Raw genomic sequence first — 17230 nt, 5'->3', positions numbered from 1 at the left:
TATATATATATATATATATATATATATATAATATATATATATAATAATATATATATATATATATATATATACATTATATATACATTATATATATCTATATATATATATATAGTATGGGAGATTATTCATCTGGAATCGTATCAGTATAAACACTCGACTATATTGTAGAATTTCTTTGATTCAGAATGACTTAGGGTATAGGGGAAACAATTCCAGCTGAGACAGCCTACAGCTTTCGGTGGAACCAACTTGTACACAGGAATTTGTTTACCTTACCGAGTATAATTTAACAGATGGGTCCGTCCGCTAATTATTCACAAGACTTTGAAAAATGTTGAATCTTTTACAGCTTCAATGTAGATTTCAGATCTACGCACCATACTTGTAGCGAAGTTTTTATGGGACTGCCAATACATATGGCACAACGTACTTAGATAACTACTACTACAACCACAAACACATGATGGGATCAATGTGCACAAGTCCAAGCATACTATATTAACTACAATGTACTACAACCACAAACACATGATGGGATCAATGTGCACAAGTCCATTCATACTTTAATAACTACTATGTACTACAACCACAAACACATGATGGGATCAAAATGCACAAGTCCATTCATACTTTATTAACTACTACTACAACCACAAACACATAATAGGATCAATGTGCACAAGTTCATTCATACTTTATAAGCAACTACTACTACCACAAACACATGATGGGATCAAAGTGCACAAGTTCATTCATACTTTATTAACTACTACTGCAACCACAAACACATGATGGGATCAAAGTGCACCAGTACATTCGTACTTTAATAACTACCTGCAGTCATATACACTTGGGATATGTGTACCGTAATAGTGTTGCTCGTCAACTGTGAAGAGCCAACTCAGTCAAGATTAAAGGGTGAACCAATTCATAGCTATGGATCTCATACTTTTATTTACACGATTATTTTTACGCATACATCATAGCCTTATGAAAATTGAACAGATACATCATTACAATATTCCATCTGTTGCAATTATTTGTACATACATACATATGTTGAATTTGTTTATATTTATTACTATGGTCGGATGACGTGTTTATATACTATGGCCAATGCACTGGCCCACCATTTCTTATATTGTTCATTTCAAAATATACATCTGCTGTCGAAGAAAGACTGCAAAAAAAAAATTGAAATGTTAATATTAACACCAAACGGTGACACGGAGCATTCCGAAATGGAATCACGTCATTACTCAATACTCATCCGTGACTAACTGACTACCAAGTACCAAGGCAATCTGATATATATTTTTATATAAAAGACTTAAATATGTAGACAGTGTAGACACATCACACATGGTTTCCAAGGTAATTTTATTTTGATATTTTTAACACAAAAGAGCAGAATGCTTGACTCCAAGAGTGGCAGGTGGGGCATCTAAATAAAAGAGACAAATGTATTATTTAGTCCCGTTTCTACTTCCAAATTTATTCTAGTCCTGTTTCTACTTTCAATTGTACTCAATAGCGGACAAAAAAATTCTATACTGTCGTACATTCTGTACTTTCGTACAATAAATATAAAACCATAGCGCCGTTCAGCCAATTCTTGACCGTTTTGGCTAAAAATAAAAATAGGATTTAGATTGAGTCTCAAACCGTGTAGGGTTCAAAAATATAGTCGGAATCTATTGAAAATTGTATACTCAAACTCTATGATTAGGTAGAAAGCTCACTACGACAAAATTGATCTAAAAAATTAAAATTTCTGAGTAAATATACCAAATTTTCACATGACCGGGGGTAGTTTGTACAAGATATTGTACCACCCAAATATGCTTTTGGGGTAAAATATATTTAGGCAATAGAAGTTTTCAATTGCCATCACAGTTGCTAACTTGCTGGAAACAGCCGATTCCGGATTCAGAGCACCCTTAAAAACTGCAACTTGCGCACGCAAAAAAAATCCCGATTATGTTTAGAAAATAGTTCAAAAGGTATTTGATTCGAATGAGTCGTCGTTAGGGTTAAGGCTTTTAAAAGTGACAATCACCGACACAGTCATAACCGACTTATATGTCACACTCTGACTCCGAATCTATGACTATGAGTAGTGTGCCAATTGCCATTTGCCAAAGGGCAGGTCGATCCTCGGTCCTCGGTCCTCGGCAACGCCAAACAAGTTGAGAAAAATGAAAAATCAAACAACAATTGCATTTTGTTTTAATCGAGAGTATATATATACAGAATAAATAGGTTAGAAATAGTCAGAAACATTGAAGCAAGATTACTTAGAACTTACATCAACAAACACAGATAAATCATGATGTCTAAGACGTTAGCAACTCTGCAAGACGGCCACGCGTATACGATATTCGTATGCGCGGGATGGGCAACTATATCCACAATGCTTATTATGTTAAACAACTATATACTTAACAATGATGATTTCCACTATCCCATCTTTCTTTGTAGCTTGGGACAGTTGTGCTCGTATATAGGAGCTACTGTATTCATTCGCATGGGATGGGCGACTCAAAATGCACATCTCACACCGATGGATTATGTCAAGCAGATCCTTCCAATTGGTTTGATGTCTGCCGGAACTTTGGCATGCGGAAATGCCGCATACATGTATCTGTCTGTGTCCTTCATCCAAATGCTCAAAGCTGGAACACCGGCTATCACCATGTTCTGTCTTTTTGTTTTTGGCATGGAGAAACCCCGTAGAGACCTTTTGGTCGCTGTTGGGCTCATCGTGGTGTCTTGTGCAGTTTCGGCATATGGTGAGATAGCCTTCGCAATGGTCGGCTTCGTCCTGATGCTTCTGTCCGAGACATTCGAAGCACTGAAGCTGGTTATGACGCAGAAGCTGTTGCATTCAACCTTTTCTGGACCAATCGAAGCATTGTACCATACTACACCCATTACATTCCTGTGCTTAGTGGCCCTCATCATCCCATTTGAGGGTAGAAAAATACTAGTAGAAGATGGTTTGGACAAGATTGCTGCTAGTCCACTCATGTATCTGCTTGCTGGGTGTCTTGGATTCATTCTGAATCTGTTTATTATGGCCGTAATTAAGCGTACAAGTTCACTAAGTTTCAAAGTGCTGGGACAAGCCAAGAATGTCGTCGTAGTAATTATTGGTGCTGTCTTCTTAGGCAATCTTGTGACTCCAGTTCAGACCGTCTCTTACGGTGTTTCCATCGCTGGGTTCTTCTTGTATCAAAGAGCTATGGATAATAAGAAAGCCGAGAACGCTACGTCAAAAGATATCGAATCCAGATCCCAAGAATATACTGCTTTACCACTCGTGGACGAAGGTGAAGGCTCCCTTCGGAAAGCATCACATACTCATTAATGTAATGAACACCATATAGTTATTTACGCATCGTTACTGCGCAGTGCGAACACATTATATTTGGAAGCGCTCCATATCAGAATTTATAGTAATAATAAACCATAGTAGTCGTGTACAACGCTATCTGCCGTTGGAATAATTGCCTAGTATTCATATCGAGAACGACAATCACTCAACGCTTTCGGAATGTTGGAACACTGTGCTTTCACCTGTATCGGCACCATCTAAGGTAGGGTTATGTGGGTTTGCAATAATATAAGAACGATTTGATGAATTAGAATAGACGTTGTATTTGGACGGGGGTATCAACACCTCGTACTGTCACGGTAAATATATTGTAGTGCTTTCCATTCAGACGTCATGAATACGAGATAGCCACTTCTTCAGTTGAAATGCATTTACTACTACACGATGATCGGTACTGACATGTTTTGAGCTCGGGCTCGACGGAATTGCTGTAGTTATCATAACCGCAGTCATCAAAAAAAGAACAACAGATTGAGAGCAACGACGAGAGTCATCTGACGTTCTACAGACGCAGATGATGCCGTATTGACGCTCGCTTGATCATTTAGAATTGATATCCCTGATTCGACGCATTTTCCCTTGAATTGTATGCCGGCGTCAATGAAGTTGCCATGGTTATGGATAGCACTGATAGGGAACTCGACAACCTCGTTAGTCAAGCTTGTGACCCTCACTTGCAAAGGTAAAGCAAGGTTTCCCTGGGGCAATTTAAAATACATCGACCGAAACGGACCCTGTCGGCGTCCTGCGAGCGTGTGATAGCGCCCATTTACCTCCATACTTATACTTCGTACGCCATATGGAGAGCTATTCAACATCAAGGAAGGAGTGTTGTCATCACTGGCACCACTATTGAATCTGTACTGCAGATTTTCCGATACTATGGAAGGGGGGCACCGCACAAATTCCCAAGTCACTTCTATCGAGGCTACTGTGTAGAGGTCATAGCAAGAATGGGTACTGTATAAAGTAAGAGAGTATTGATGAAGAAACAACACCAAGACTGACATGTACAGTAATATTTACACACCGATAAAGTGAGATGCAGCGGTAGTATGAAAACATTGCGCACCGACAATTTCTATAAGAGCAGGTCCAGCACATCTGACACACCCGATGGGCTCTTGCTGAACTCTTCCATGAGCGACTCCGAGACTTCCAATTCATTGCCGTTAACGGCGTTGAAAGACTCGAAAACAGTAAGCGTCCTCCTCACACCCTGGGCGCTTCGCACGTCTATACACGTTCCACAGTTTTCCCCATATGCAAAGCTACCGTACGCTACGGATACAACTTTCCGTTTGCCACCTGTTTATGCAGATTAGAGGAATGTTGCGAGATCGTTTAATGGAATGGAATGACTGCGTATAGCCGAATCTTCACCGAGGATTTGTTAGTCTACAGCTGTGCAATTTAATAGTATACCTGGATAAAACACATCCGTGTTACCACAGGTGCCAGCGGTGAGATGCTCTTGGTCAAAAACTACATGTGAGCGCATGATACCATGCCGAAGATCACTACCATCCTGCCCGCCTTGCACTATCTTGGGACAGTAACTTGCGTATATATCAGCTCGCACATATATAGTTTTGCAAAGCACCACTAGCGAAAGTGACAAAAGTATAACGAACATCATATTCTATCTCGTTGCAGCTTTAGGTTATAGCGTTCGTTAAACTGTATCTTTCCAAAGAGTGTGACAATATATTTAGTTAGGTAACTGAATCAGAAATCTATACATTGTGCCAACCACTAAACATATATTGTTGCTCAAATCAATATGAAGCATGAATAAGTACAAGCATGAAAATATGAAAAGTGCCGCTTTGTGCACATGTTATCTCGTATAAACCACATATCACGGTCGGAATACAAGTTAGAGTCGGCATCTTTATTATCATCGATAAGGATGCGTAGAATATGGAGAGTTTTCATCGAAGCTGTTGGCTGTATATTTGCATAGCCATCTGTGTTCAATTTTCAGAAGGCCATGATATTTGATACAAAACTAACTTTTTTCTCTGGTGAAAAGTTTTAAGTTGTCTGACTTAACGTTGTACATGGTCTTAGCATATAAATTTAATTAAAGTTTAGCAAAGATTGACGGGACCATGTTTATCAGTGGTTAAAAGCTATATGCTAATACTTGCATTTACAATCGCACATAAAATTGTTCCATGCGTATTGCATAACATACACCAACACAACAATGGTAAACGATACGAGTTAACCATTCCACCTGGCATATTCCGATGACAACGATATAGTATCGTGTATAGGTGTGACCGCCAAGTATGACTCTTACTCCGAACACATCCGCCAGTTAACAATCACTGAAGCCAACTTATTGAGGTATAAAATTACCACGTGCATATATTGAACCAGATGCACATCGATATATACAATCTTACATAGAATTTTAAAACATTCATGTATTTCGAATAACACGCGCATGCCATTTACAATAGATATACCACATCGAACCAATTTTAAGTATTACCCTTCCTCGATTCCCAAAATATCTACATTATTCGACGAAACTGGTCATCCCCAACTACATTTGTCGCTCCGATGTATACTGTGATACCGCATCCAAATGCGATTACTAGTATTATCATGTGCGAATGGTCTAAGCCTTGGGTAGTCTCAGAACCTGGGTGGCCAAACAACATCGCCTGATTTCGAGGCACAAAACGCGATACAAAATACTGTCAGGTTTCTAGCCATTCACAATTGGTACATAACACATACTAACAGACCCTTTCGTGATATAGTGCCATTCGGTACAGCCATAGTACGCTCCCTTTACTCTGATATACCCACCTCTGCCGCACATGCAAATCCTACCGTTCCGAATTGTATCTGTGTGTGTTGAATTGGCTTGCATATACATAACGAGATATCTAAGTATATAAAAGAATCACAAATATGTGCACGCATGTCCGATGTACGAGTTTATAAAGTGTACTTGAATACACAGCAAAATATGTATGAACACACGTACAAATGGTACAATATTGATGCGCACATAGATGTGTAAGGTTAGGTTGAATGGGCGCAAACAAAATCAGAAATGCTCCGTTCTATTTTTGGAACCCGATTTCTTGATATTGTCGGTGTAACTTGTAACCAACAACGGAGACATTCACTCTTCCGCTCTCACCCGGAGGCTACACGGGTCGTGTATATATCCGTACAAAATACCTAAAACCTGGCATCCACGATTCTACTTTAATTTATTTCTAATCTTTCTCGTTCTTATACCTAAACCTTACAATAGTTTGAAATGGCCTCTGATTTCCATTGCGGTGGCAGTACTCTTAGTCCACTCAACTCAGTCAATTACTGCATCGCCTAGAACATGATGTTCATTTTCCAGCTTGCAAATTGTCCAAACTTTGAACATTAGCCGAACTATGAGCTACTCTTTCACCATCCTCCGAATCAAGTATGTGTACTACCCTATAGCATGAATTCTACTATGTAACACTTATGATTCAATTTCCACTCTCCCCCACCTCGGCATCTTCGACTATATCCTCACCTTTAAAATGCGACGTATCCCCATCCTGCTGTACTCCGTCACATTGCATTGTACTCGCATTCTCCTCTAGCTTCACCTCACTCCCCATACGGTTACTATCCTGTACGCAACCCTCATTCTCTGAGTCACTGTCGGATTCACTGTCAGAATCCGACTCGCTGTCGGACTCACTCTCACTTTCTGATTCGCTCTCCCCTGTTAGCACCTCCCCTAATATATTATACTCGCTCTGTTGCTCTGGCAACACCACTATGAGACTGGGAAACTCTACCAGGGATACACCCTTCAGGGCTTCCTTGAGTGTAGTATCTAACTGCAAACGATGGTAGCGAACGCTATTACTGGCCCGTCCGTTGACCTTCGCACACACCAACAGCTGATCCACATCCACGGCTGCATACGAGTCTACCACAGCATTTCTGGTGGCTTGGTTCCGAACTGTCTTCAATGCACTTATTTGGTTTATCAAGAGTTCACGGATATTGGATACACAGTCACTTACGCTCTCATCAATGCCCGAGTACACTACCCGTGTTGTTGACGGCTTATCTTCCGGTGTACCTGTCTCCTCGGCGTTTACAACACTTTCTGTTTTGATCTCAGTCCCGTTATTCGTATCGCTTTCAGGCTGTGCATCGGCTTTTTCTACGCTTTCAGCGCTGGTGACCTCATTCAAAACATTACTCCCATCATCGACCTTTGACTCACCCACAGGCGGCTTTAAAGTCACACGCGTGTCTAATACAGGTGCTTCGAAAAGCCACTCCAACCTCCAGTATATCGTATCATGCTTCATATTATAATGCGAACCATTGCACGTGCGTTTCTTCATCCCGTTAGCCATAATCCGCACCTCCGTGCCTCTCAACTTTGCATGTTTTAACAACATCTGCAATTTCCGGGGCAAATTCCGCCCAGCCCTGGGCCTAAATTGGGCCTCCCTTGCCGCCCTACCCGTCATTTTATGCACATCTTCCAGGAATTGGTAATCACTCGCCAGATGTGCATCCGTAAAGCTGTTCAGCGATACATAACTCGTCTTAACCCTTATTCCAGTACACTCATTAACCTGCTTGTGTTTAGTAACACACACAAGCGAGCAAGAAAGAACACCACACCCAGGACATGTATATCTCGCGCTCTCTCCACACACTGAGCATAGTCTACGTTTCCGGGCTAATCGCTTGGCCTTTGCATCGGCATCCTCATCTTCTTTGGGCACGTCTGCATGGAGTGTGAAGTCGGCTGTAAGTGCGTCGATTATCTGCCCAGCTGCGATGGATGCTGTGGCCTGGTCTGTGTCCCCTTCTACTCTATTGAGCTGACTATTTAAGTTACTATGGTTACTGCCTGTGTTACTGTGTGTATGCGCATGGGCTTCATCCCGTGTATAATCCTGCACCGAGTTAGCGAACTTAACGCGTTTCTCTGGCCTCTCTGTTGTTGTTGTTGTTGCTGTTGTTATTTCAGTTGTTGTTGTTGTTGTTTCTGTTTCTGTGGCTGTTGTTGCTGTTGTTGCTGTTGTTGCTGTTGTTGCAGTTGTTGGTGAATGTTTTGCATTCGCATCTATGAGGGCCCCTTCAGATAGAACGCTATTTTCTGTGCTTGTCGCCATTGTGAACTGTTGGCGACGTGATGTCGTGTAGTTGAAAGTCGAGTATGTCACAGGATGAGATATTCCAAAAATGATGGTTTTCTACCAACTAATATTCAGCAGCAAAGCATTATCTACCCTACGTCGCCATGTGTTATTGAGTAGATTATATGTCAACAATAATAATGACATGTCAATACTAATACACACACAAGAAACTTCGTTTCAATATTTGCATGTATTTATACATATATATTCACACGCGAATGAGCGACAGAGTACAAAAAGCAAAGATTATGCACGTGTTACCGTCATCGCTTTTTGAATGACCAATCTGCCTAGCCGCCCAGAATACGAGAGCCTTCCTGCTCTGACGCTCTTTTTGACTTTATTTTACATACATATCGTAAATATGTTTTTTTTCTCCTTTTTTTGTATATTATTGCATACAGTATTTCATATGTACCATCTATCAGTTCTAATAATTAAAAACATAACCACCTTAACTGTCGTAAATAAAAAAGAATTGGAAATTCTATAAATGGAACATATCCCCTTTAGGCGGTGTTGTACAAACTCCACCAGGGGTTAGATGTGATGTTTTATATCAGTACATATAAATATATATATAATTAAATATATATATATATATATGGATATATATATATATATATATATAGATATGGATATATATATTTATATATATATATAGATATGGATATATATTTATATATATATATATAGAAATGGATATATATTTATATATGTGTGTGTATATCTAAATTGTCAAATAGATGTCCTGCGCCCTACGGGATCCAAGCAAAATAGACCAAAGAACAAAATTAATTAATTATATAAATATTAAAAAGCTTATGTATTTAGATTTAAGATGGTATGAGATAAACACGTAGCTATATTTACATATGCCCATACTCCACAGCAAGGATATGCGCGTATGCATTCGCAGGAAATAGCGATATACACGTAATATATAGGTAATTTTCTTACCTGGAAATAGACAGCCAATACGTATAGTTGTGATAGACTGACTCTGTGCGATACAAGAGCCATTCAGCATTTAAATAGCGTATATCAAATAACAAGTGCACAAACCTACATCAAGTATTTAAATTTAATTAACATAGTCGAGATGGTGCTGTGTAGACCATACATAGCTGCTGACGATCACAAGAATAACAGATCGGTATGTGATATATGAATCTAGCACTTCATGCTATATTTGTCCATATCTACTATATATGTGTGTGTGTGTGTGTGTGTGTGTGTGTGTGTGTGTGTATATATATATATATATATATATATATATATATATATATATATATATATATATATATATATATATATATATATTATTCGTATATATATATATATCTGTATATATATAAATAGGCACATGTACACGTACAGGTGTATGTATATGTATATGTGCATATATATCTATGTATATATTGTGGGGTTGGGTGGGGGTCTTTTTGTGGGGGTGTGAGGGTGGGTGATGTGAGTGTGTGTATGTATTTATCAATGCACATACGTTTATACGTATATGGATCTATATATAAATATATATATATATTGATATATATACATATATATATATATATGTAAATATATTTATATATATATATGTATGTATGTATAGGTATATATGTATATGTATATAGATATATATATATATATTCATATAAATATATATATATATATGCTGATATATGCATAAGTGTGTAGTTTTCTGGGATACAGTTTATAGCTAGTATGTGTACATACAAATATTGTTGTATATATCTTCAATTTTTCATACTAATTGGATGCATGTGTGTAGTCAGTGTGTTTGCTTTGAATATCAATACGTATATACACCAACTTCTAGTGGTGTGAATAAAGCCATGCACGCACATGCAGACATTCATTATGATATATATGCCGAATACATGGATGTATGTACCTGCATGGGATGCGAATCATAAGCAAAAGTGAACTATGCCATACAAATATAACTCATAGTGTTGTGCCTATATGGCTGTACTAGATGCTACTTCTACCTGCTAGCGTGCATGGTCATTTACCTACCAAACTATGTACACAACTATGATTTATTTTGTTGCTTGAATATGGGATGCGTCCACTACAAACCCAGAGTGTGTTTGACTTCAGGGTTCTCCTAAAACCCTAAAACACTAAAACCCTTTTGTATACTGAGGACGTTGTCATTTCATACATTCTCAGCGCAACTGTCTAATGGGCTGCTTCCGATACTCATACACATTCGGTCCCTCATTCATCGCTAACAGACAGTGTTTAAGAACGAAGTATTATACGAACAAGGGTTGTTCCGCATTACTTCGATTGATGGGGCAAACATCTTCTCTCGTCTAAAAGGTACGTGCGTGTACGCTGTGAGCATTCATATATACATACACACACACATTTTATATATATATATATATATATACATATATATATATACATATATATATATATATACATATATATATATATATATATATATATGTGTGTGTGTGTGTGTGTGTGTGTGTATGATATTGCACACACAGACTGCTTACATTGCTCTGTGTGCATATATTCCAACGTGTGAATATTGACGAGTATTTGTGCTACGAAGATGGGTTGCCATGGCAATGTGTTGCATTTATACACGTTACTTTTTCCTTAGAGGTATATTTACGGCTTTCACGGGAAGAAGAGAGTATGACTAATGCATCTATCTGTAGCTGCATCTGTATATATATGTGTGTGTGTTTGTAAGTGTGTGTGTATGTATGTATATGTATGTATGTATATATATGTGTGTGTGTACATGTATGTATATATATATGTGTGTATATGTATGTATGTATATGTGTGTGTATATGTATATGATACATAATAGTTGATGGAATCATGTCGGAAGCACTGTTGTGGTTATCGAACTTAAACTCTCACCTCATAACCCGCGGTTTTATCACAACAAAAGTTGTGTATCCTCATCTGATCTTGTTTACATGCGGCTATTCCTTGCCTTTTGTAGGAGCCTTATCCCGGGACAAATACAGAGTCCAAGCTCGCACGGGCGCCAAGGTATATATAGTCGCACAATCCGACCAGTGGGACGAGATCAATCGTGATTGGCATTTATTATTAGAAAAGCTCATACCTACTCTGGAGAAAGATGAGTCACAGATACAGCACCTGCCCAAGCTACTGGATGATGTCATGAAGGCTCGAGGTGTGTTAGGAGCTCTGCTGCAATACCGTTTATCTACGTCTTAACGCGTTCCGTTTGTATGTTTTGATATGGAATTGTATGGGGCAGTACAGGTCGGATCTTGATGTGGCTTGTGCGCGTTGTGTTTGTGAGTTTATAACCGTTCATGGTTGATGTATAGCGCAAACGCTTATTGGTAGATGCGTTTATGTGTATGATGCTATAACATAAGCGTTTATGTTTGATGTTGTAACATAAACACTTGTGATTCTGCGTCTATGTGTATGTTGTAGCAAAAATGATGCTATAACGTATCCGTTTATATTTAATGCTATAGCATAACCGTTATATGTGATGCTATAACGTATCCGTTTATATTCGATGCTATAACGTATCCGTTTATATGTGATGCTATAACGTATCCGTTTATAATTTGATGCTATATCGTATCCGTTTATATTTGATGCTATAGCATAACCGTTATATGTGATGCCATAAAGTAACGGTTTGTATTTGATGCTATAGCATAACCGTTATATGTGATGCTATAACGTAACCGTTTATATTTGATGCTATAGCATAACCGTTATATGTGATGCTATAACGTAACTGTTTATATTTGATGCTATAACGTAACCGTTATATGTGATGCTATAACACAACCGTTTATATTTGATGCTATAACACAACCGTTTATATTTGAGGCTATAACGTAACCTTTTGTATTTGATGCTATAGCATAACCGTCCATGTTTTCTATGCATTTGATGACCTGTGCTCTACGCGCGTGGTGTCGCAGCAACCATGTGGTCTGCTGTGCATTTCTGCGGTGATTGGAACTTTCGTTTGTCTTAGGGTTATAAGGTTTTAGGGTTTTACATTCTCACAGGACATATTCCCTGATAGTATTATTTCTGGATGTTCATGCGGTCAACATAGTGTGCCCTACCGTTTGGAAACATCTTCCAATTCTATTTATATAATTGGTGTTTCACCCAAATTCCAAACCCGAAACAAATACGACGTCAACCCAGAAAGTTCCACCACATCTGAAGGTCCCTTGCAATACATACAACAAACTCGATTTCTCACTCAAACCCCGAAAACATCCGAATCCGAATTAGTATGCAACACCACATCTGGAGGAGGCATCTATCGCAAAGCATCGACTACGGTACAAGTGAAGGACCAACGCATACAGTTCGAAGAGAAACTCAGCTCACTAAAGAGCGGACAGGCCCATCGCGACGAAAATCAGCTGGAGAAGTTCGAGATATACCGCACGCTTGGCACGGGTTCTTTCGGCCGAGTTATCCTGGTCAAAGTAATATATATATAGCTATATATATATGTTTGTGTCTGTGTCTGTGTCTGTGTGTCTCTGTGTTCCTGGGAAAAAGTTGAAATCACCATTAGGACTTCTTCAACCGGAGTGTGACTCCCTTTTCGACTCATACCCAGCGCTCAGTACTCGTTTGAGCTGCCTCTATACTGCACATCAGAATTTAAAACATCTGTGACGCATACTGCCATACGCGTTTTTACTTATAGTATACGTTCGCGGACCTTCCTGACTGTTCTCGTCTCACCTATCACCATGGCAACAGACTAAGGACTCCGGAAAGTTCTGCGCAATTAAAGTGATCAAGAAAGAAATAGTCATCCGCCTCAAGCAAGTGGAGCATACCGCCAATGAGAAGAACATCCTGTCCTGCGTCGAATGTCCCTTTGTGGTCAACCTGGTCGACTACTTCCAGGTGTGTTGTGTTGGGTTGAGGATTCGTTATGTTGGGTTTATGTTTGTGTATATTACGGTGTTGGGTTATGTTATGGGCATCTTACGATTTGTTGTTGAGTTTATGTTTGTGTATATTAGAGTGTTATGTTAGGAGATGTATGTGTATATCATAGTATATGATATTCTGTATGTAATGCTTTTTTTTTTATGGGGGGGAGGAGGTTCAAAATTCCTTCCTGTTAAGCCATGTATTGCGCATGTGGACATGTACGAGAAAAGTAATCTTTTTATGGATATTGACTGGTAAGAGATACACAAATTGACAAGCGTGCCAACCCCGTTTAATATAAGTATATATATATATATATATACATGTGTGTATGTATGTATGAATATATGTAAGTAATATATATGTATATTTGCATATATATATGTGTGTGTATATATATTTTTATACTATATATATGTATATATGTATTATTACCTCTGCACTTATTTTAATCTAATGGTTTTTTGTTATACACTTTGACTCCCACGAATGGTAACTATACACCGCTGTGTGGTGTATTTGTCATTCTATGTACAAATGGAGCAACCCATACGGACTACCCAATTTCTTCACATAATATCATGCGCCCCATTTGCCTGCTTGTTTTTCAATACAAGACTATAAACTTATTATTTATTTGCGTCCTATTTATCTGATTATTTTAATAAATGCAGGACTCTAAAAACTTATAGTCTGCGTCCTATTTATCTGCTTATTTCCTTAATACAGGACTCCAAAAACTTATATTTTGCGTTGGAGTTTATCAACGGAGGAGAGATGTTCACACACATCCACCGCAACCGCTACTTCAGCTATGAAGTGGCTAAACACTTTGCCGCTGAGGTGGTGCTTGGCTTTGAATATCTGGTATGCCTACTTATATTAGAGGACAATATATATGTATGACTACCTGATACGTCTATCTATATATCACAACAATGTATACCTGAAACCCTAAAAGCCCTTCTATAGCTCACTAACATCTCTAAACCTCACACCTTACTAACGTCTCTATACCCCACCTCTACAGCACAATCTAGACATTGTGTACCGTGACCTTAAGCCCGAGAATCTGCTGATTGACAACAAAGGTCATGTGCGCATCACTGACTTTGGTTTCGCCAAACGAGTGGCTGACCGCACATGGACTCTGTGTGGCACCCCCGAATACCTTGCACCAGAGATCATCCTGAGTAAGGGGTACTCCCACAGGTACGTGTGTGTGTGTATCTAATACCTCGCACCAGAGATCATCCTGAGTAAGGGGTACTCCCACCGGTGTGTGTGTGAGTGTGTGTGTGTGTATCTAATACCTCGCACCAGAGATCATCCTGAGTAAGAGGTACTCCCACAGGTACGTGTGTGTATCTAATACCTCGCACCAGAGATAATCCTGAGTAAGGGGTACTCCCACAGGTACGTGTGTGTTTGTGGGTGTGTGTGTGTATGTTGGTATCACTGTGTGTGGTGCATGGGTTTTGTGTGGAGTATAGGACTATGTGTCTGTGCGTATGTGAATCAGAAATGATCTGTTGTCGTGACCATACATGGCCATGTGCTTGTCTTTGTATGTGTCATTGTCTTTTCTTGAGGAATTTTCTGTGTGGTCTGATTGGAAGAGAGTTGTGTATTGCTTAAGCATACTGTGTGATATTTTCGTACCACTCGCATCAGAGTTCATCTTAGGTAAAGAATACGCACACTCGCCTAGATATGTGTGCATATATATATATATGTGTGTGTGTGTGTGTAGGTATGAGTGTGGGTTGCATTGTGTTTGATACCTTCCGAATGAATGAACCAAGTGCTGACGCGGGTTTTACAACCGAGTTTGAATAGATGTTTGAACATACCTACACCGATCTAATACTGAACATGTTTAGTACATGTTGTGTTTATGTTGAGAATAATTCATCGTCACACAGTAATATGGACCTGTCGAGTTGATTTGTGGTTGAGCACCCCCTACCCTGCGAAATCAAACTCGACTTGCCACACCTTCATTCTCAGTGTTTAGGCGTTACACCGATTACGATTCAGCCTTGTCAACTCAAATTCTACTCAATATTTATATATATACATACATATATACGGTTACAGTTTCAGATACAGATATATATCTATATCTATTTATATAGATATAGATATAATTTTAGTTATATATATTTATATAGATAATGTATGTATGTATATATCTATATCTATATATATAGATGTATATATTAAATATATATATTGTCTGCGTCTATGTATGTATATACGTATATTTATTCATTTATTCACTTATTCCTTAATATTTCTCCACATGTTTCCCCACCCACTGCAGTGTTGACTGGTGGGCATTGGGTGTGCTGATTTATGAAATGCGCTGTGGCCACGCGCCTTTCTACGACGCGAGTCAAATGGAGATGTACAAAAAGATTGTGGAGGGTCGTCTGGCGTTCCCGTCACACTTTAAAGCCGACGAGAAAGAGATCATCCAGGCCTTTCTGACCGGAGACCTGACTCGGAGGTTGGGAAATATGAAGAATGGGGTGAACGATATCAAGCATATGAAGTACTTCAAGGTGAGAGAGTGAGTGAGCCTATGTGTGTCCTTGATGATATGTCAGTCGCCTATCTGTATCCTCGATGGTATGTAAGTAGCTTACCTATACCCTCTCTTCTGTCACAGGGAATGGACTTTGCCGCACTCTATGCACTACACGTCACGTCACCGTACATCCCTAAGGTGGGCGGAGACGGAGACGCCAGCAACTTCGACAAGTACGATGAAGAGCCTATCACCTGGTACGGCGGTGATGTCAAGGACCCGTACGCCGATATATTCAAAGACTTCTGAGGAGCGTCTGTGTGAAAGACCAGGCTGATGGAGACGGTGTTTTAGCTGTAGCGGCAAAGGAAGTTCTGCGAGCAATGTATATCTAATTACGGCGATGTGGGAGAAGCTATAGCTTGTGCGAGAGTTTATAGCTCAGCAGGGCTATGGGAGGTATCGTTGTCGCACGCGCTCGTGCTGATGAGGTCGTGGGAATGGGAATGTTCTGTATGCACACGCCTGTAGGCGAATGTGTATGAGGAAGGGAGTTGTATCCAAATACTAGACGCAGGACTCTGCGTGTGAGATATAGGAAGGCTAGATAAGTATATATAAATTTATTTATGAACCGGATATTGAGTACAGTTCTGTTTACGAACCAGAAAAGTATAAGTAGATGTATTTTATGTACGAATGTATTTATGCGAAATAAGTAAAACGTGTTTTCTATACAAATGTATTTTATTATGAACTAAATAAGTATAAATAAACGTGTTTTTATGTACGAATGTATTTTATTATGAACCAAATAAGTTTAGATAAACGTGTTTTGTATACAAATGTATTCTATTATGAACCAAATAAGTTTAGATAAACGTGTTTTGTATACAAATGTAATCTATTATGAACCAAATAAGTTTAGAAAAACGTGTTTTATGTACGAATGTATTTTATTATGAACCAAACAAGTTTAGATAAACGTTACTTATGTATCTTTGCATACTATATGAACCAAATCAGTATAGATAAAGGCGATTTATGTATATATGTATTTATGTATTTATGCACCAGAAAAGTATAGAAAAATGTGTTTTACGGATTTATTTATTAAACGTGAACCGGAAAGGTATGGGAGAACAAGTT

General features: G+C 38.8%; 4 protein-coding genes across 4 annotated transcripts; 2 read left to right on the top strand and 2 right to left on the bottom strand.

The window, feature by feature from the left end:
• The first annotated feature begins 2265 nt into the window (after positions 1 to 2265).
• SARC_02953 (hypothetical protein) lies at positions 2266 to 4330 on the top strand. Its single transcript, XM_014303269.1, has one exon. It carries the CDS (start codon positions 2330 to 2332, stop codon positions 3368 to 3370), a length of 1041 nt encoding a protein of 346 aa, XP_014158744.1. The 5' UTR covers positions 2266 to 2329; the 3' UTR covers positions 3371 to 4330.
• A 148-nt stretch (positions 4331 to 4478) lies between these two features.
• Positions 4479 to 4926, bottom strand: SARC_02952 (hypothetical protein; the record flags this gene model as incomplete). The annotated part of the gene is made up of 2 exons (XM_014303268.1): positions 4823 to 4926; positions 4479 to 4705 (listed from the first exon to the last, which is right to left on the bottom strand). The coding sequence occupies exons 1-2, from the start codon at positions 4896 to 4898 to the stop codon at positions 4479 to 4481; spliced, it is 303 nt and encodes a 100-aa protein (XP_014158743.1). The 5' UTR covers positions 4899 to 4926.
• Positions 4927 to 6618: 1692 nt separating this feature from the next.
• On the bottom strand, positions 6619 to 8711 carry SARC_02951 (hypothetical protein). Its single transcript, XM_014303267.1, has one exon. It carries the CDS (start codon positions 8557 to 8559, stop codon positions 6898 to 6900), a length of 1662 nt encoding a protein of 553 aa, XP_014158742.1. The 5' UTR covers positions 8560 to 8711; the 3' UTR covers positions 6619 to 6897.
• Positions 8712 to 9309: 598 nt separating this feature from the next.
• On the top strand, positions 9310 to 16722 carry SARC_02950 (AGC/PKA protein kinase). The gene is made up of 9 exons (XM_014303266.1): positions 9310 to 9742; positions 10848 to 10935; positions 11585 to 11782; positions 12886 to 13085; positions 13369 to 13518; positions 14278 to 14415; positions 14579 to 14760; positions 15875 to 16115; positions 16223 to 16722. The coding sequence occupies exons 1-9, from the start codon at positions 9689 to 9691 to the stop codon at positions 16388 to 16390; spliced, it is 1419 nt and encodes a 472-aa protein (XP_014158741.1). The 5' UTR covers positions 9310 to 9688; the 3' UTR covers positions 16391 to 16722.
• Positions 16723 to 17230: the final 508 nt, after the last annotated feature.

The sequence above is a fragment of the Sphaeroforma arctica genome, assembly GCF_001186125.1.
Source record: "Sphaeroforma arctica JP610 unplaced genomic scaffold supercont1.141, whole genome shotgun sequence".
NCBI lineage: Eukaryota > Ichthyosporea > Ichthyophonida > Sphaeroforma > Sphaeroforma arctica.
The sequence above is the reverse complement of the archived record's forward strand: the minus strand, read 5'-3'. Positions and strand labels throughout refer to the sequence as shown.